Below are 20,076 nucleotides of genomic sequence, written 5' to 3'. Positions count from 1 at the left end.
GGACTTAAGTGTAGGATGAATAAATAAACAATCTTAAAGAGAATTTCATTTCCTCTATATTTCCCTTAAAAACATGTACAGAAGCTGCATGTAACACATTTTGACCCAAAAGTATCCAACTATCAGCCCACGAGCAGTAACAGACTGCCTGATTAAGAAAATCTGTAATTTGCTGACTCTCTGTTAATGTTGATGCATTAGAAAAAAAATGTTTTCACCTTCAATTGGTACCCTTCAGTTAATGACAGTGGTCACAGAAATCTCTTGAATCTGACAAAAGTAATAATAAATAAAAATTCTTTGAAATTTAACCAATGAAAGTCAGACATTGCTTTTCAACCATGCTTCAGCAGAATTATTTTAAAAAAATAAACTCATAAAACAGGCCTGGACAAGTCAAGGAGTCCCTAAAAAGTAACTGGATCACCTCAAAGTTTATCTGGATCAATTCCTTGAAGGCTGTTAGCTTTGTAAGTTGGGTAGGCTGTTCCTCATGCCTCACCATGGAATGAAGAGGGTGTAGCAAAAGAACTAGCAAAATACTCACAAGAGTAATTTAAACATAAAAAAATGGTACTAGATGCATGGGCCAGAAAATTTAAAGAAAACTCTTGAGCATCATCTTCTTATTCCAACTATACGGGTGAAGAATGTGGAGCACAGCAGTACCGCCTAAATGAACTTGCTGCAAAATAAACAATAATGATAGATACAAAAACCTTGTAAAAAAAAAGAAAAAAGAAAACAAACAACTTTAAAAAGACAGATAGGCACTGAAAAGAAAATGTTGCAATTTAATATAAACAAATGTTTACCGTCTCAGAAATGGGAAAGTTGGAATCTTACAAATTTACTAGGAAAATCGAGGGCCTGTTCCAGGAAGTGGGTTGTGTTGAAACTGAGTACGTTAACCCTCATTTAAGGGAAACTCAGTTTTCCATTCCAGAAGGTAAAGTTTTACCCTTGCTGTATTATAAAAGTAGGGTTTGTTTTTGTTTCTTTAATCTTGCTGTTAAAAATTTCTCTTTTTTTATTAGTTTTACTAAAACTGACTTTTATTCTTGTGGTTACTATTGTTGTACAGTACTGTGGCCCACAGCAGTTGTTTTAAATGTGCTCCATAAATAAATTTAAGTTGTGAACTTAATTTTAAACCTCCTTGTAGGTTTACTATAAGAAATCCTGATTTTCTACATGTTTCCACCCACCTGAAGCTGCTGTCAGATGTGGGTTGTTGGTACCAACATGATTCAAGGCACGTGATCATGTCACAATAAGATTTGTGGTAATTTATTTATATTTGGGCACTAATTTAACCCCTTACCATCACAGATCACCAGACTGCAGAAGAAAAATTGTTTCTTACAGACATCAGAACTAGCAAGTACTAATTGTTTTACTTTTTCTACTGTAAATCACAGGGAAAGTTTGAAGGAACCACACATACACTTAAATTAGAGCACCACAATGCATGATAGGAAATATGCAAATAAGTCCAACCCCAGAGGACCGACCACAGTAACCGCTACAATATATTATTTTTGTATTGTTTATAAGGGTCAACATAGTTCATAGTATAACATATTACATGTAACATATTACATTGTCATGTTAAGAGTGTTACTGTGCACACAAAATCAGCTCATCTGAGATTAAAAAGAAATGTTACTGTTGTAGTGACAGTTACAGAGTGTCATTGAACATGTCAGAAGCTCAATCACTGCAGTGAACCATGACACGTCTCTTTTAAAGCCTCAGATTGCCCCCCCCATTCTGCAATTTCACAGTTATATGTACGACTATCTGTGCACTATTTTTCATAGGAAATCATATGAACCATTTGTGAGAGCAGCCTGAGGTGTGTGTGTGTGTGTGTGTGTGTGTGTGTGTGTGTGTGTGTGTGTGTGTGTGTGTGTGTGTGTGTGTGTGTGTGTGTGTGTGTGTGTGTGTCATCTGCTGATGATACTTAGCTCTCTCTCCCTTAGACCCCTCAGCTGCACCGCCAGCCCTCAGGAGCTAAAGACACGGAGGATCCAAAACGTTTTCCCACTTAACAACTGAGGCCAAACACACCACACCAGCTCCAATCTACCTCTGTCACCAGCATCTCACCTTCTGCTCAGATCATTCCCCTCTCCTCCACTGTTACTAACCCAGAAGTCAGATTTGACTATGAGCTATCATTTGATCAGCACATTTAACAACTCTATAAAACTTTATTCTTTCATTTAGGCAAGGCAAGGCAAGGCAGTTTATTTATATAGCACATTTCATGTACAGGACAATTCAAAGTGCTTTACATAAAACAAAGATATTACAGATATTTAGAATAGTAAAAGGCATCAACACATAATCAACACATAATCACAATAAAATAATAAATTACATTAAAATGATTAAAAGCAAGATAAGTTAAAAAAAAAAAAGTTACCGTGCAGATTTCATGCATAGGCACATGAAAAAAGAAATGTTTTTAACCTGGATTTAAAAATGTCTACATTTGGGGAAAGTTTAATCTCCACTGGCAGTTTGTTCCATTTGTTTGCAGCATAACAGCTAAATGCTGCTTCTCCATGTTTAGTCTGGACTCTGGCCTGGACTAGTTGACCAGAGTCTTTGGACCTAAGAGCTCTGCTAGGTTTATATTCTCTGAACATATCACAGATGTATTCTGGGCCTAAACCATTCTGGGATTTGTAAATGATCAGAAGGGTTTTAAAATCTATTCTGTGACTGACTGGAAGCCAGTGTAAAGATTTCAAAACTGGTGTGATGTGTTCAGATCTCTTAGTCCTGGTTAAAACTCTAGCAGCAGCGTTCTTGATGAGCTGCAGATGTTTAATGCTCTTTTTAGGAAGTCCTGTTAAAAGACCATTACAGTAATCCAGCCTACTGGAGATGAATGCATGGATGAGTTTCTCTTGGTCTTTCTGGGAAACTAAACTTTTAATTCTGTTTATGTTTCTGAGCTGGTAAAAAGCTTCTTAGTGACAGCTTTGATGTGGCTGCTGAAAGTCAGATCTGACAGTTTAGTGAAACTTCCCCCTCCCTCTCCCTGACTGATACTGAGAAGCTTGTCCATGTCTTGTCTTCATACTGTAATGCTCCTTGTCGGGATTCCTGGCAGGAGCCTGCAGAGTCTTCAATACATCCAGAACAGTGCTGCCAGGATCCTGACGAAGAGATGAGGATTTCACCACATCACCCCATGCCTCCACTTGGGGGTGGAGCACTTTGTTGTGCTTTTTCATCTGTATGATTTCATTGCTTCTTAACATGAATGGATTTTGGTTTTCTTTGTACTGAACACAAATTTCTTTCTGAATTCACCAAAACCGCTACTTGGATTGGCTTAAGTGACAAAGAAGAAGAGGGGACCTGGAGATGACCAGCCTGAGTCTAACATTAGTGCTCTTTTTCTGTTCATTCTTTTTTCTTTTTTTTTTTTTTTTTTCTCCATAGAAAGCTTTAGCTTGCAGGGTACAATGTCAGAGTTTCTGTTAGCTTTCAGTAACTCATCATTCACTCCTTTACTTGCCAAATTCAGTGACTGCTCTGATTTATAGCTGAACAGACAGACAGTAGGAATGTGGGACAGACAACCATGGTAAGTAAACTGCCTGCACACAGTGCATATGTGTGTGTTGTTCTTGGTTGACATTTACAAGTGCTTATGCCTATGTCCCAGCTATCTTATCTTATGTTAGAAAATGTTTATCCTTGCATACTTTTGTCAATCCAAATTATTTTTTATAATAATTCTGCTATTTTATGACCTGCTAGGACATGGGCCATAAACCAGCCTGATAATGGTGGTGGAGATCCACTTATGATGAGCAGGACTGTATGCATATCACATAGACTATGACAGGAACCATTGGAATGATAATAAATGTACGACTTCTATGCAGTGGATCTGTGAAAAAGAACCAACATGCTCTGCTTAAGGAAAATATGTATAAATGCTTTACAAGATATCTGAGATTTATTTATTTATTAAATAATTTTAAACATAAGCATTGATAAGTATTGTTTTTTTTTCTAAATTAAGTCTTTTGTATTTGAATAGATGATGCTGTTTAAGTAAACTAAATAAAAAGCTGCCTCTTCAGGCATTTTAAATGAGTTATTAAGAAAACAGACAAGAAGAGGCTCTCACTCTAGAGGATTTTAAGGCTCTATGAAAAACGCTGTAATGGTGGATTTTCCCTCCTTGTGCTGATGATGAAACTTGTATTCTGATTTTACTTGTAAACCTAAATAAACCTAAAGGGATTTTTCTGCTGCCAGTCTGCCTTGAGTCCCTTTTCCTGATATGAGTTAAAGTTTATTTTCCACAACATAAGACACGAGGACTTTCTATGACACTGGTGGCCTCTGTGTTATGCAGCGGTCTGCTGGGTCTGTGGGAGCACTGAGGGGGACGGAAACAGTAGAACAAGCTGGTCAGGAGTGCCAGCTAATTCCTGGACAGTCTCCAGGACTTTGTAGAGCAAGTAGTGAAAAGGAGGATGTTGGCTATGTTTACATTAATTCTGGACAACACCTCCCACTAACTACATTAAACTATGAGGTCTCTCAGCTCCTTCAGCAACAGGCTGCTGCACCCTCAGTGCAGGAAGGTGCACTTAGGAGGTCCTTCATTCCACCACCCATCAAGCCAAGTCAATTTTATTTATAAAGCACTTTAAAAAAGGTACTGACCAACATGCAGACTGTTCAACAGTTATCTGTTGTAAAGGACACACGTGTTTCCACCAACATGCTTTTTCACCACATCAATATGTTTATAATCACAACATCATACACTTGTTAGTGTATGATGAACACCCCCCTTTACATTTCACTAAATTACTCCATTACTGTGCAATATGTGATTACATTACTGTATTTTTTATGTCTTATTCTATTATTTTTACTGTAATTCTGTACATTTTTGTTTTTTTTTATTTTTATTGTAAGATTTATTTTTCTACTCTTATATTTTAATATTCATTTTCTACTTGGACTGCTACCTGCTGCTGTAACACCTGAATTTAACATCTACAGGATGACTAGAGTATTTTCTTATCTAAGCTTTCATCATATCGCTCCAGAGTCAAACAGTGTTTCCCAACTATAACAAGTAAATATGATTCACTGTTTTCTGTTCTCCTCCTTTAAATGCCAGCTGACTTGTGGTTATGAACGTAGGTGCCAACAGTGTTTAATAATTCAGCTGCAGTGATTGTGAAATCTGCTCTGCACAGCACACACATCAAAGCTCAGTGATGTGACTGGAAATATCAAAATTAGTAATGAGCAACAATTAAAATTTTTAATCGCAATTAATCACATGAAATGCAGCGTTTAATCAGTTGTGATTGTACCAGTAGTATAGTATAGTGTAGTAGTATAGTAAATGGTCTGTATTTATATAGCGCTTTTACCCAAAGCGCTTTACAATATACGTCATACATCACATTCACACATTCACACACTGATGGCGGAAGCTGCCATGCAAGGTGCTCAACCATGACCCATCAGGAGCAATTTGGGGTTTGGTGTCTTGCTCAGAGACACCTCGACATGAGCTCGACAGGCCGAGGATCGAACAGGCAACCCTCAGGCTACAAGACGACCATTCTACCCACTGAGCCACAAATATCTACATCCCATAGAAGAAAGTCTATGTATCCTCTTTTTGTAAAAGTTTAATGTTTTTCTTTATTCCAAAACCAAAAAATAGAAATGAAAATGTAGATCTTCAAAAATGACAACATCATTCCTATAGTAGATATTTATCAAAAATTATAAGTTGTCTTTTTTCAAAAGGTCTTGTAACATTTGCGGTTGTATTTAGGTGGTTGAGGGAAATGGAGCAAGGTTGCAGACCCCTGCACTAAACAAATTAACGGATTTGACAACAGTTTTCTCTTTAAACAGCAGCAGTTTAATCACTTCTTAATATATAAAAAAAATAAATATTTATGACAAAGAAGGATGAAATGTTTAAGGATTTACTAACTAAAAGGTAAAAAGTCAGCAGGATGAATTTAAAGCTGTGAAGCTGCTTCCTTCTAAACACAGAAGGAACAATATGTTTTGAATATCAGCATCAGGTGAACAGACAGAAAGCAGGATTAGAATCTCACAGCTCCTAGATGGTGAGGAGAGAGAAATATTCACTATATGAACAATAACTTTCTTCCATGTATCTTTAGTGCTTCATTAACCAGATTTCTTGCCTATAAACTCTCTAACTTTGCATTCTTAGCTTAACCTCTTGCACCTGCACTTTCCACTACCAGGAGTTAAGGGGTTAACATCCGGTTTTTCGGGTGTAACGTCAGGTCTGTAAATGTAACTATAAACATGTGTGGTATCCACAGAAAGTCCAGAATCTCAACTAACAGCACAGTAAAACCATTTCTATGACCAACAAACACAGTTAATACAACAAACAATTACAACACCAGGTACACAAAGTCTGAAAACTTTAGTAAACACAAATTATGTGTCCGCCTGATGGCATGAACATGGAAAAACAACTCCTTTACTGAAAGCTCACATCTCAAAGATTCTAAAACTGTAAGTTAAATTTATTGAACCAGAGACAAAAGAAGGCCCAGCTTTTGCTTCCCGTTCGTAAAACACAGTTGTAAAACGTGTTATCTTTGCTGTCTTGCCTCAAAACTTAAATCCACCAGAATAAAACCACATTTAGTTAAAAGAAAAATCAATAAATAAATTGTTTCTCATTGTCTTTTGGGAGCAGTTTACCATCACAATTTTCTGTCCATTTGCATGGTTTTAAGGGACAAAGAGAAACGTTGCTTCGTTTTCTTTTTTCTTAAGTACCAGCCAGAAAATGTCTCTTCATTTTAATAAACCCTCTCTCTCCTGATTGTTTACGTCAGACACACTTCTGTAGCAGGACAAGTTCAACTTCAGTGTACAGTCTCGGAGGCAACCATGGTGGGGAAAAAGCACATATGAGGCAGAATGACAGGACGTGACGTTAAATTACTTTATTACTGACATTTTCACCTTTAACCAACCAACAAGAATGACTACAACTGACTGCTTATATAGTAGACAAGCTTAATTGGATCATATCATTTACATGGGTTTCCAAAGACAGCTTTATACAAAGAAATAATGGAGGTTTTATTGTTTTGTTTTGAATGAAGCTGAATAAACAAAACACTGGCTGTGGATTTTTAAACATGTCGGTTACAGCATTTCAGCCAGTCTGTTGGTTTCAAATTTCAAATAATTAAGTGAGACTTAAGTTTTGAGCTAAAAGAACCACTTATATCTTTTTATACATACAATACTGTAAGTTTTAAATATGACCCTTTATCACACACACAACAGACAAAGCTGTGAATAACTTGCAGTGATACATGCATTTGTAGTGTAGTATTTGTCAATACTGTTATAAACTCACTTAGTAAATTGCTCACAAAGCTGATGTGAAAAGGACTAATGTTAGACTTCTGTTTTTTTTTCCCTCCCCACTCTGACCACAGCTGTTACACAAGAAAAAAAAAAGTCAGTTTCAGTCTAAGATCTTTGCAGTGAACGCCCTGTCTAATAAAAGACTTCCTCATTTAATTATATTAAAGTGAAACTGCAATACTTTCGCAGTTTACATGTGTGACAACTCCTGATGCAGCTCAGTTTAACACAGACAATTAATCAAAGATAAATAACGTTTTAGTCAATACTGTTGTATATTTTGTTTCTCTGGTCTCTACTAAAATTTAAAATATTTTTTATTAAATGATTTAATTATTTTTAAAAAGTTAATGTTTTTTTTTTTCTTTTTTTTGTCAATTTCTTGCAACCATAAAAGCTTACAGACTGTAATTCATTGAAATCATTAAGTCATTTAAGATTATGCTTGTAAGTGTTGTCATTAAACTTTTCTTTTCACACTTTATGCAAGTTTTCTGTCTGCAGTAATATACAGAGCACAGAGAGTCTGTGTTAACTTATTTATGTAAGATATGCATTAAACTAACATATGCTGAATGTTTTTCTTTGGAAAATGTGATGATTCACTTAAATGTAAAAACACTGTATTCTGGTTGCAAGCTTCTAAAATTATAAGTCACAAGACCAGTTAAGATCGTTTTAATAGAAGAAAAAAATGTCCATTCAGAAAGTTTCCTGTTAAAAAGCATTTTTACAGTGGAAATACTTCAAGATATGTGTCTTAAACCAAAAATGAATACTAAAACTAACTGAGGAATGTGAACTGCAGATTGTGACAGTGAACGTCACCTCTGAATGCATGACTTCCTTTTTAAAAGGGCCATAAATATAAACCAATATCCACAGCAGTTTTACTTAATCTGTAACTGCTGACCTGACAGTCTGGTCAAAAACTAGCATTCTTTCAAGCAATGGAAGAAATATATGAAAACGTTGCCTTTGACAAACATGCCTGCCCAGCTCCTGCAACAGATCCCAGAGGTAAGAATGAGCTGATATAGATGTATTTTCTTATCTGTCATTATTAATGTTGTAGAATTGATTAGATTCACATTTATTTTCTCTGCTTAGGCTCCAGCAGCTCTAAAAGGAGGGTTTATTTGGCTGTTATTCTCTGTCTGGGAGTCCTGAGTGTTTGCCTGCTGGCTGGACTCATCGTCCTTGGTGTCCGTCGTGAGTATTTTTCTCAATAATTAACTGCAAAGTTTTCCCAGCCTGAATATGGACAGAATGGGGGTTCTTTAATAGCTCACAGCTTGTTCATTAGAAAGATGTGAACCATTTTAATAGACCAAGACCACAGCAGCAATATTTTTCTCTTCACAGCAAATGAAAATTGATTATAACTACATTGTAATTATCAGGGGAATAAAGAAGGCAGAAGGATGATCTGGAAAAGTCTGAAAGATCATAGTAATATCACGGCCTGTGGCCGCGGTACCAGGAAGCGGACCCAAAAGCAGAACACTCAGAGAGGCAAGGAGGAAAGTGCAAACAATGTTTATTAATAATAAGTATTGTGGCGTGGTCCAGGTCCGGATGGTTCTTCCTATGAGAGGGCAGAGGATTATTGCGGGTCTGAGAAGGTGCGGGATAATGTCTGCTAAGGCAGCGGCTTACTGTGTTCCAGAGGTAGACCGATGGTGGAGGAGTAGCCAAGAGATGGTTTCTGGTGGTGGTGATATGAGCTTGGTTGCTGGCAGGGCGAACAGGCAGGCAGTCAGCTTGGTACGAGGAATAGTCCTTAACCTGGGTGCAGTGGTTATCCGAGAAGTCAAGGTCTGTAGCTGAGGAATAGGGATGACAAGATAAGCTTTCCAGATAACAAGGCTCAAGACAGATCGAAGAAAGAGGCCTGATTACCACGCTGTAAAGAATGACAATCTGGCGCAAACTGGAGCTCCTGCTTAATCCTAAATAGCCGGGGTTAAAGCCGGCTAACGAGCATGCTGATGAGCTGCAGGTGGTATCAATTGTGGCTCCAGCCTCCGCCCTCCGTCCCCATGGCAACCTGCTCAGCCCTACCTGCAAACTCAGACACACATACACACAGAACCATGACAAGTAAGCAGAAAAGAGAAGAGTACAAATTACTCTAAAGTTTATAAAAATTATATTGTTCATTCAGTTCTTAAACACACATTCTTGTTCATTTAACAAGAAATACAAAAAGGTTGTTCATGTGTAACCGTGACGACAATCAAATAATAAGTTTTTTACATAAGTCATGTATTATGTGAAGCAAAAAATTAACAAAACATTCTCAAGTTTCTTACATGGGACCACGGCGAAACTGGTTGGATATTAGACAAATTCAACCTTCACACAGAATCACCACGTTGACGGCAGATTTTAGTGTTAATGAAAAGATGGACACGTGATGAACCAGAGGACTTTGACAGGACTGGACAGTCAACTCGTTTAAAGGAAGGAGTGATACCAACTATTTTTAATTTTCCTGACCATCTTTGCAAACGGAGTCCCCACTAAATTCCACCGTTGCAGGGATATTAGTAGATTAGGTTTTCAAGAAGTACTTACTCTTACAAATTTCTCTGGTCTTGAATTCTTTGTTAATTTTATTTTCTTTGATGTGTTAAAAAACGTCTGTTTTATATTTTAGTGTTGTGTTCTTTGGTACTGTTATAAAGTTCATTACTTTAAACATGGTGGGCATGTCACATCAGAGATAAATTGTATTTTGTATCAAAATGACAAGAGGAACAGATGTAAGTAACTTTAATCGAGGTATTTCATTTGGGGGATATTTTGGTAAAAATGTTTAATTTGAGCAGTCCATTTTTTTATGTGTTTGCGTGTGTGTTATTGTTGCTTGTTTTTACATTTTTTTAAGACATTGCTTTATTTATTTATTTATTTAAATTTCATAATAAAAACACAAATATAATTTCATATATGATCTTTGTCAGACAAGTGACCTAACTAGCTTTTTGATTGCATCTCAGATATAAACAAACAACACAAAGAGCAGCATTTTAGTTAGTAGCACGTTTTAAAACCATTTACTCAGTTCGCCAATATGGATGAAAAGAAGAATGATGAGAGGATACCGTACAGGGACAAGCTCATCCAGGAGGCCCTGGATTGGTATTTGGCCAAATTGTCAACAATCAATAACATAGATCCTTAAGTCCACACAGCTAAGGAATGGAGCTCCAGTGCTACATGCTATATGCTACACATGCTTTTTTTTTTTTACATGGTACCTTTACAAATGACATGATACAATCAGTTTCAGCTTGAAAATGAATACGTAATAATAATAAAATTTAGTAAACATTCATGGCCATACAAGCGTGATTCTAGTTGAACATAGTTCATTGGTGTCAAACAGAATTAGAAAACATTCTGACCTTTGACTAAAATACAGACACATTTTGATCAGAACTATGTTACTATTTTAATCAATAAGCATGTGTTTTGACTAATTTCAGATCATATCTCGGGTGAGATGGCTGCAGATCCCTTCGCCAACCAAGACCATCTGAGTGAGCATCTTCAGGCCAATAAGGACATTCTGTCCTCCCTAACAGAAGAGAGAAACCAGCTAAAAGCCAACCTCAGTAAACTAACTGAAGAAATGAACAAGCTTAAACATTTGTCCACACAAAGTGAGGCCTTTCATGTTGCTGAGAAATGGAATTAAAATTCATTGACACAGATTTAGTTTTAAAGTCTGCCCCTTGCTGCATGTCATCCCCCTTTCTCTACCTACATTTCCTATTGTTCTTTTGATTAAAAGACCACAGAAACCAAAAACACAAAAAACTTTTCTCAACTTAAAACTTCTGTGGCTGAGTGGAGGAGGGGATCTACCTTATTAATGCACCTGGCCTTTTAAACATGTTTCTTCTTAAACAGCAACAACAGTAAATAATAGGTATTGCTAAAAAAATGTATATATCTATATGTTTCAGAGAAAACATGTCCTGCAGGATGGAGGACGTTCAGCTGTTCTTGTTACATCCTTTCTACAACATCTGGTTCCTGGGATCAAGGCAGAGAAGACTGCAGAGGCAGAGGAGGAGATCTGGTGGTGATAGACAGCGATGAAGAACAGGTGAAATGTTCTTTTACACTTTATTTATGTGTTGCAAATAAAAAAGGAAAAAATGTAAAGTTTTTATCTCATGAATTATAATTACATGTTTCAACAAAACTCCTAGTTTGTGTTAATATAATTTACAAATAAGTGATCATTTAAACATAAAACTGCCTCAACTCCATTTCCTTCAGATCATAAAAGCAAAAATAAAATCAGTGAATTTTGACCTGCAGTTTGTCAACAAATGTATGAAAATAATCACTGAACTGTTTATCATCAGTGTTCTACAAACAAATATTTGAAGGTGTTTTCATATTTTTCCGTCCGCCCGTCCGGGTTTAGATCACTTAAGCAGAGACCCAGACTTCCCTCTCCCTTGCCACTTCTTTAGGCTCTTCCGGGGGAATTTCTAGGCATTCCCCGGCAGTCCTCCAGCATGACCTCTGTCTTCCCCAGGATCTCCTCCTGGTGGGACATACCTGGAAATCCTCCCCAGGATGTGTCCCAACCAGCTGCCCCAGCCACCTCATCTGCTCCATGCAGAGTAGCAGTGCTTCTACTTCAAGCCCCTCCTGGATAAATAAGCGTCTCACCTTTTTTTAGAGGAGAGCGCAGCCACCCTGCAGAAGAAAACTCATTTAGGACGCCTGTTAATCATCTACTCCTATCTTCCCTCACTCATGAACAAGATCAAATCAAATCAAATTTATAGAGAGCTTTTCATGCACAAAGCAACACAAAATGCTTTACGTAATAAAAACAAATTATGCATATTAAAAATAAAATTTAAAATCATTCACACACCAGAGTATATAGCAGGAAATTAAAATGCACCTCATACCTGTCTCTTTCACACACAATCACACTCACACACACTCACATACAAACAAAGTGCATATACCCCTTACTTTTAAATAAAATGTATAAAATACTTTTCATGTAATTTCTTAAACTACATGTTAACAAATAATGGCTAAGTAATACTTATATACCACTCTTATGTATTTCTGAGGGGATAAATGTTTACACTTTACAGTAAGGGTCCACAAAAGCATTCAGTGATGATAAACTATACTAAAGTAAGGCTTATGAGGCTGTTAAGCATTTATAAAGTGTTAGCAAAGGGATAAATGTTTACACTTTACAATAAGGGTCCAAAAATCATTCAGTAATGATAAACTATGGTTAAGTAATGCTTATGAAGCACTCACTTTTATTAAGGTTATGTCAGGCTACTAATGTTAAGTAATACCTTACTAAAGGTCAGTTAAGGGCTACCTGATGACATACACAGATCATCATTAGTAAATGATTACTTACGACATAAATAATGGTTTCTTTGTGCCGATCCAGGTAATGTACACAAGATAGGGAAGGATTAGTAGATGCATTAGTTAGCTGTTACTTAATACTAAAAATTCACTATAAAGCTACACCATTCTTAAACAATTATTTGAAAAAATTTTAAGGGCTTAACTGACATCGTAATTAATGCTGACTAATGCATACATAATGACAAATGATTACATAATTCAACTTTTGTTAACACATAATAATACATTATGTAAGGTTTAGTAGTAAAGATTAATTATCTGCTTATTAATGCATTAAGTAATATGCAAACTGATGCTAAGTAATACATAATATTAGTTAAAAATACATCATTCAACATTAAATTAATGCTTACTAATGCAATAAATAATGTTAATTAAGGGACCCTTATTGTAAAGTGTTACCTAATTTCTTTATCAGCATGTCATTACCTTTGTCTTAACTTAAGTACTTAATTTCCTCACACATATGCAGACAGTAAGACAAATAAAAGATAGGAAAAGTTGAATTCCTATCCCCAGTGCTTCTAACAATCATTATTTGGCTTTTCTTAGCATTATATTCTATATCATAATCTATGCCATACTGAGAACACGCCTTCAACATTTGCTCTAAACCAGCGCTATATGTACTGAGCAGGACGAGGATGGTGAAAAAACAACATTATTCCGTTTGACTTGAAATGTTTGATAGGCATACCAAAAGGCTGAACTCCCACCAAAAATGTATGAATACATCTATCTAGTAATTTCAAAAATAATTTTTCTTGACTGATTCTGTCAATTGTCTTAGATGCATCAATGAAGCATAGAAATACTGATGAATTATGGCTTGTGTACTTAAGTAAAATCTCTTTAAGTGCATATAAACATAGATCAGTACTGCCAAACTGATTGTCAGTAGTAAGAATATACATTTCTACCATCAAGAGTATTCTCTCCAGTACTTTAGACAAGATCCTGGCTATTACAATAGGTCGATAATTATATATAATATTGAGTCTACCAGCCTTGTCTTTCAGCACAGACACTAACATTACAGACATGATAGAATGAGTCAGAATACCATGAACCAGAAATCCTGTAAAGCACAAACAGCGGCCTGAGACTATGGCTGACATAGACTCAAGCTCAGGCTCAGACATTGTTAAGAAAAGCCCAACCTAGATCCACTTGTTATTGATGGTTACAGGCCCATTTCAAACATTGCATTATTGGGTAAAATTTTAGACAAAGTTGTATATGAGGACTTACATAGCCATCTGCTACAAAACCATCCATTTGATGTGTATCAGTCTGGTTTTAGAGTGAACCACAGCACAGAAACAGCCCCTGTCTGAGTTGGTAATGACCCTAAACTCAATCCTGACAGCCACAACAGCTCAGTCTTTGCTCTTCTTGACCTCAGTTTTTGACACTGTGGACAACCGTATCCTGCTTCAGCGCCTTGAGCATTGTGTACTTTTTTTTTTAATCTAATGTTTTTTTAATTTTACTTGTATTGCTTATGTAATGCTGTGCTGTGTTGTTGAAGCACATTGAGTTTGTGCTTGTTGTATGAAATGTGCTATATAAATGAACTTGGCCTATATTCAAGTCTATGTTCAAGGAATGGTAAAAAAAAAAAAAGTGAACCACAGTCGGTGAAATATGTGCGGCTACAGTAAATAAAAATTTCTTCTTCTTTGTCTCCTTCTTAAAATGGTAAAAATATAACCTTAAACATAAATAAAATAAAATTCATAATTTTCATTTAAACTACTTACTATACTTTACTTTAGAATGCAAACAAACAAATAGTGAATTAATCAAATCAAATAATAAAGGAAATACAATAATTTTAGACAGATCAAAAAGGTAATATAAAATATTTACATTATTGTTATACATGAAAAGACCAATAAAAACTGGCCAAAATTCATATATAAACAAGATGAATACTTAAAAGGGAGCTAAGCATTGCATATTTGTAACTACTTCATGTACTTTAACCATGATTGACATGGCCTAGTGGTCACAGAGGTGGACTGAGGTCTGCAGAACCCAGGTTGGAGCCCCCAGAGTGCCAATAGAAGTGAACCACTGTGGGCGCTTGTGCAAGCATGAACATAGTATACTTAAACAAGGTGAAGCTTGTGTTGTGTTTCTTAATAAGAATGGTCAAAAAAGAAATACTTTTATGTAGTTTTTGATATGCAAGAAAATAATTAGAAATCAATTTCAGTGCCTTAGTGACAGTAATGGCCCCATCATGGCCACACATGTTTTTAGGCTGCAGTACTAATTTTATCTGGTTATAAACCCTTAACTATATTTAGTTTTTTCCTTGTTGTTCACACTAGATTACAAAACTTCTTTTTTGCTTTTTCCAAACAGAAATTTCTCTCTGAATTCACCAAAGAACTCTGCTGGATTGGTTTAAATGACAAAGAAACAGAAGGGACCTGGAGATGGGTGGATGGAAGTCCCTTGAATCTGACGTAAGTTTTCACTTTGATTCAGTGCTGACACTAACTACGTTTACATGAAGCACTTTTAATCTGATCAAACATCCAAACAGAATAAAAATGTGTCATGTAAACATGTCAGCTGATCTGATCAGCTTCGACTGGAAAGAATTTTCAATATGATCGAGAGGGCTGGTTTAAAGCTTTTCAGGATCGAATAAGCAGGAGAAAATAATCATGTATACACTCATCTGATTGTTTCTGTAGTATATGATGAAAGTTAGTGTCATAGTTCTACATGAAAGTTTGGTCTGTGTACAGATTTATCTTGTGTGCATAAATTAATAAAATATGGGAACTTGTATCTCACTGTCAAACAATCTGGCTTTAAAAATTCTGTTTTATTGTTTTGGCCACCTTCAGGCTCCAGGTTCAAAGAGTGATCATATTTACAACCTACTTAGTTCCAGTCATTGTTGTCTTGGCATTTCTTTTCTTTTGTACAATAGAAATATTTCTCATTTGATTCTGTGGTTGAATGTTTTTATTTCAGGTTCTGGGCAAGTGAACAACCAGACAATGGCAATGACGACCCAAAGTGGGGTGAAGAGGACTGTGTACATATCAGGACACATGACAGCACACTTTGGAATGATTTATCATGTGCAGATTCTTTGCAGTGGATCTGTGAAAAGTTTCCAATGTAGCTGATTTGAAAATAACTTCAAAAGCTTTACCATCAAAGATAACTTTTTATTTTTATTACTCAGAACCTGTAGCTAAATAGGTGCAACAAATTTATAAGCAGGTGTCATGCTGCACCAGTAATACGCCAGTAATACAATGTCTATTTTTTTGCAGCTGAACTAACAGATTTGTTGATAATCTGAAAACTTCTTTTAAACACATCAATGTTTGCATGTTGATTAATAGCATAATGCCCTTCCCTTGCAGCAGCACAGTGAATAAAATTTATTGTTGCTGAAAATTATCTTTTAGATTTTGAAATAAAGATAAAATAAGCAATAGAAAAGTACCTTACAAGCCCACCTATCATGAACTGACCAGTCATTCACCAATCCCCCATCTATTTTGCTATTCTTCTTCACATGCTCGTCTTCAGGCAGAGGGAGGCTATGTCATCATCTGATAAATCTGGCACAGGGATTCTTAAGATGGCTTTTTTCGATGATGATGCTTGATCTTTAGCAAATAAAACTTTGTTTTTGAATTATGAAGTCAGCTCTCGCATCCTTAACTTCTCTACTCCTAGCGTATTTGTAAATGTTTTAGTTTGGTTTTATGTCCTGATGATGATGCTGATCATTCAATAGATCTTTTTAATAGTTACTGTTTGTCTATTTTAGACAAGGTCTGTCCAGTCACAACATGACTAACTCTTGTTCTAAGATCATCCCCCTGGATAAATGATAGTATTCATTGTCTAAAATGCTCCTGTAGAAAGACTCAATGCCTTTGGAGGAAAACTTGGCTCCAAGTTCATCTACTTAAAGGACCTTTGGTTTCTTTTAACAGTAGGTAGGGATGTGAGACCTGCATATTTCTCTAACCAGTTTTTAAAAAGCAGAGGTAATCCTGAATTGTAATTTAACACTATTAGTGACATTGTTACTCCTGCTGCCCTAATTTTCTCAAAGATTGTAAAAACTTTCTTATTTTTTTTAAAGTCAGCAATTTTAGAAGCAGCATCTCTCCCTTTACATGTAAAATGTCTATTCCCAGTCCAGCTCGGCCTGTAATTTTAGATGTTTTTATTTATTTATTTATTTATTTTTTACCTGTTTTACCTGTCTAATTTTTCAAGTTAGTTGGGTCAGTGAAATCATCTTGCTCTCTTAACATGTTACCAATAATCCCTGTTCAAAGCTGTCCTTCAGTCTATTGGCCGCTGTCTCCTCACTATAACTCCTCCCTAGTGTCTGGTCATGTCCCTGTTATTTTAAAAATGCTGTCATCCACCCTCTTAAAAAACAACAACAAACAACAAACTCAGTCGCTCTCTTTTTAGGAGCTACCAATCCATTTCAAAAATGCCTTTCATTGCTAAGATTTTAGAAACTGCTGTGGGCAAATGGCTTACCTCAGTCCTTGAAGAACACATAATTCTTGATTAAGTTCCAGCCTGGTTTCCACCGGGCTCGTTCAACTGAAACAGCCCTTCTCAGAGTATCTAGTGTCACCCTGAGGCAGAGCTATGCTGGAGAGTGATCTCTGTTACTGTTGCTAAATTTCACCTCAGCATTTGATGTTGTTGATCATCACATAATGCTGGAAAGGTTGAAATACTGGGTTGGTGTATCAAGATTGGCTTTAAAATAGTTTTCGTCTTATTTATATAGACAATCATTTTCTGTGGCTACTGCTAATTTCAGCTCCTCGCTTTCATCCTTTGCCTATGGTGTGCCACAGGGGTCTGTTTTGGGGCCTTATTATTCCTTTTATATCTGCTCCCTCTTCTGCATATTTTAAGTTCTTTTAACAATGTCTCTTATCATTGCTATGCAGATGATATTCAGCTTTATATTTCTTTTAAATCCCAGGATGTTTTTAAACTACAGATCTTGTTCAAGTGCTTAGAGTCTGTCAAAAGTTGGATGAATGAAAATTTCCTGCAACGTAATCCTTGTCTTTACCCCTGATGATTTCCTGCCAAACATAGTCCAGTCTCTTGGTCCTGTGTAAACCCCTCAATCAGGAACCTGGGGGTGTCCGTTGACTCAGCCACCCACTCACTGACTTTAGAGACCCATGTTAAGTCAGCTCTTGTTATCATTTAAAAATATTCAGCAGCCGACCCATCTAAACAAGCTAAGCTTTTTTCAACATTTCCTGGAGCGCAGCAGCCGGTAAGAAAGAAATTAACAAGCTAGATGCAGGGTTCATTGTAGGAGACATGCTCCCCCTGTAGACTTTTAATTCGCCCAGGTTTAGAAAAATACTAGATAAAATTATTGAGACAAGTATGCCCATTTCTTCCCACAGACGGGAATGTTGTTCTTGTGGTTTTAAAGCCATTTTGTTTACAATATACATTAAACACTATGTAGACAGGCAGTGATGATTCGGCTATGATGTTTGTCCATGCCTAAGCGGTGATTTAGGAAATAGTAAAGTAATAAGTAGTGACGTTACTTTTCAAACGCAGTAACTAGTAAAGTAATTTCATTACAATTTAAATAAGTAATGAATAACTAGTAACTAATTGCTTTTTTAGCGTTACTACCCCAAAATTGGTCAAGCCCCACATTATATCAGTGAACTTTTGTAGCCATATGTCCCTAGCAGATCCCTGAGGTTATGTGATCAGGGTTTGCAAGCTGTGCAGCATACCCGGTTAAAAACCAAAGGTGAAAGTGCTTTGCAGCAGTGGCTCCTGCTCTCTGGAACTTCTCTTGATCTGAGATATGTGGAGTCATATCTTGTTAAACTTGCTTTTGTTTTTGTTTTTGTTTTTGTTTTGTTTTATTGTAAAGCATTTTGTGATTCTTTATCTTGAAAGTTGCTATATAAATAAAGGTTTACTTACTATGCCTTTGCAGTGTTGTTTGTGAAATCAGGGGCTGGTGCAGAGCTTCTCAATTCCTGCTTCCACACAACTGAATCAAATTAACCCATAAGAGCTCGGCATGACATATTTGTCACAGTTTCAGAGACATTTTGCTTCAATTTATGGTATAAACTTTGCTCAAAATCCTGTTGAACATAATCTGATACTTGTCTTCTGTCCACTAATAGATACCCAGAAGCAGAAAACCATGTTACCTTTTAATATATCACATGGTAATAAATGCTAGATATCCCCCCAAAAATGTTAATTAAAATTTTTGTTATATTTTGTTAAAGGGCCAAATAAAGAACTCATATTTGAAAAAAACTTTTTGGACTTTTGTTACCATTTTTTCATGGGTCTGACCATAACGGGTTAAATTGATCAGCCTATTACAGTGACTTATTAGAGTCCGGTGTGTTGGAGTACGGATACATAGTGGCCCTCGTAGGACTGAAGTCAGTAGCCATTGCCTAGTTTGTTTGTGTGCAAATTTACACTGCTGTTCAAAAGTTTGGGGTCACTTCCCTATTGAATCAAATGCTAAAGTGACCCCAAACTTTTGAACGGTAGTGTATCTTGTGTAATTCAATAAAAATATAAGAAAATTTTTTATTTCTTTGTTTAACAATATGGTCTTAAAATTGTATTATTGTTGTTGGCCTCTCCCAGTCTCCATAGACAAAAGCAAGGGGGTGGCTACCACCCAGTTAAGCCCAGCCCACCCACATAGTTAAGAGCTTTCAGAGGTCTAAACCTACACTCATAAAACTCAGGTTCCATCTAGAAATTCATTTTTAAAAAATAAAACAATTGCTTGTTATTTTTGTATGACTTTTTTTTTGTCATTGAATATAGTACTAATACACAAATAGTTTTTGTAAACACAAAAATAAAAAAAGTTTTAAAACACAAGATGGCAGAAAATAAAACTATTCAAAGTAAAAAATCCTACATGTAAGAAATTAGTAACTTTAAATGCTCAATTGTAAAAAAAAGTGTAAAAAGGGTTAAATAAAATGAACTAAATATAAAATATCTGAAATGGCAAAGGCAACGGCTGCAGTTAACTCTGATGGATCAGAAGAAAAAGCCGTTTCAGAAATAAAAATGAAATTTTATGACATCAAAGGCAAAGTCCTCTCTTGTGGGCTCTTCGCAGGTTGGCTAAGGGGTCATTGG

General features: G+C 36.1%; 1 protein-coding gene across 2 annotated transcripts; it reads left to right on the top strand.

The window, feature by feature from the left end:
- The first annotated feature begins 8,343 nt into the window (after positions 1-8,343).
- LOC121650040 (CD209 antigen-like protein C) lies at positions 8,344-18,219 on the top strand. Of its 2 annotated transcripts, none has more exons than XM_042001300.1 (6): positions 8,344-8,463; positions 8,554-8,655; positions 10,938-10,991; positions 11,421-11,563; positions 15,256-15,359; positions 15,880-18,219. In XM_042001300.1, exons 1-6 carry the CDS (start codon positions 8,394-8,396, stop codon positions 16,031-16,033), a joined length of 627 nt encoding a protein of 208 aa, XP_041857234.1. In that variant the 5' UTR covers positions 8,344-8,393; the 3' UTR covers positions 16,034-18,219. The 2 variants fall into 2 exon arrangements, with proteins under 2 accessions (XP_041857234.1, XP_041857233.1); XM_042001299.1 differs by having other exon boundaries at positions 10,938-11,114.
- Positions 18,220-20,076: the final 1,857 nt, after the last annotated feature.

The sequence above is a fragment of the Melanotaenia boesemani genome, chromosome 12 (genome assembly GCF_017639745.1).
Source record: "Melanotaenia boesemani isolate fMelBoe1 chromosome 12, fMelBoe1.pri, whole genome shotgun sequence".
Lineage (NCBI taxonomy): Eukaryota > Metazoa > Chordata > Actinopteri > Atheriniformes > Melanotaeniidae > Melanotaenia > Melanotaenia boesemani.
The sequence above is the reverse complement of the archived record's forward strand: the minus strand, read 5'-3'. Positions and strand labels throughout refer to the sequence as shown.

Bases quoted from the DNA above. Each gene is read 5' to 3' on its own strand.
- LOC121650040 (XM_042001299.1), top strand. From the start codon at position 8,394: ATGGAAGAAATATATGAAAACGTTGCCTTTGACAAACATGCCTGCCCA. The intron at 8,464-8,553 runs GTAAGAATGAGC...TTCTCTGCTTAG, and splicing joins TCCTGCAACAGATCCCAGAG to GCTCCAGCAGCTCTAAAAGG. The intron at 11,115-11,420 runs GTGAGGCCTTTC...TATATGTTTCAG, and splicing joins TAAACATTTGTCCACACAAA to AGAAAACATGTCCTGCAGGA.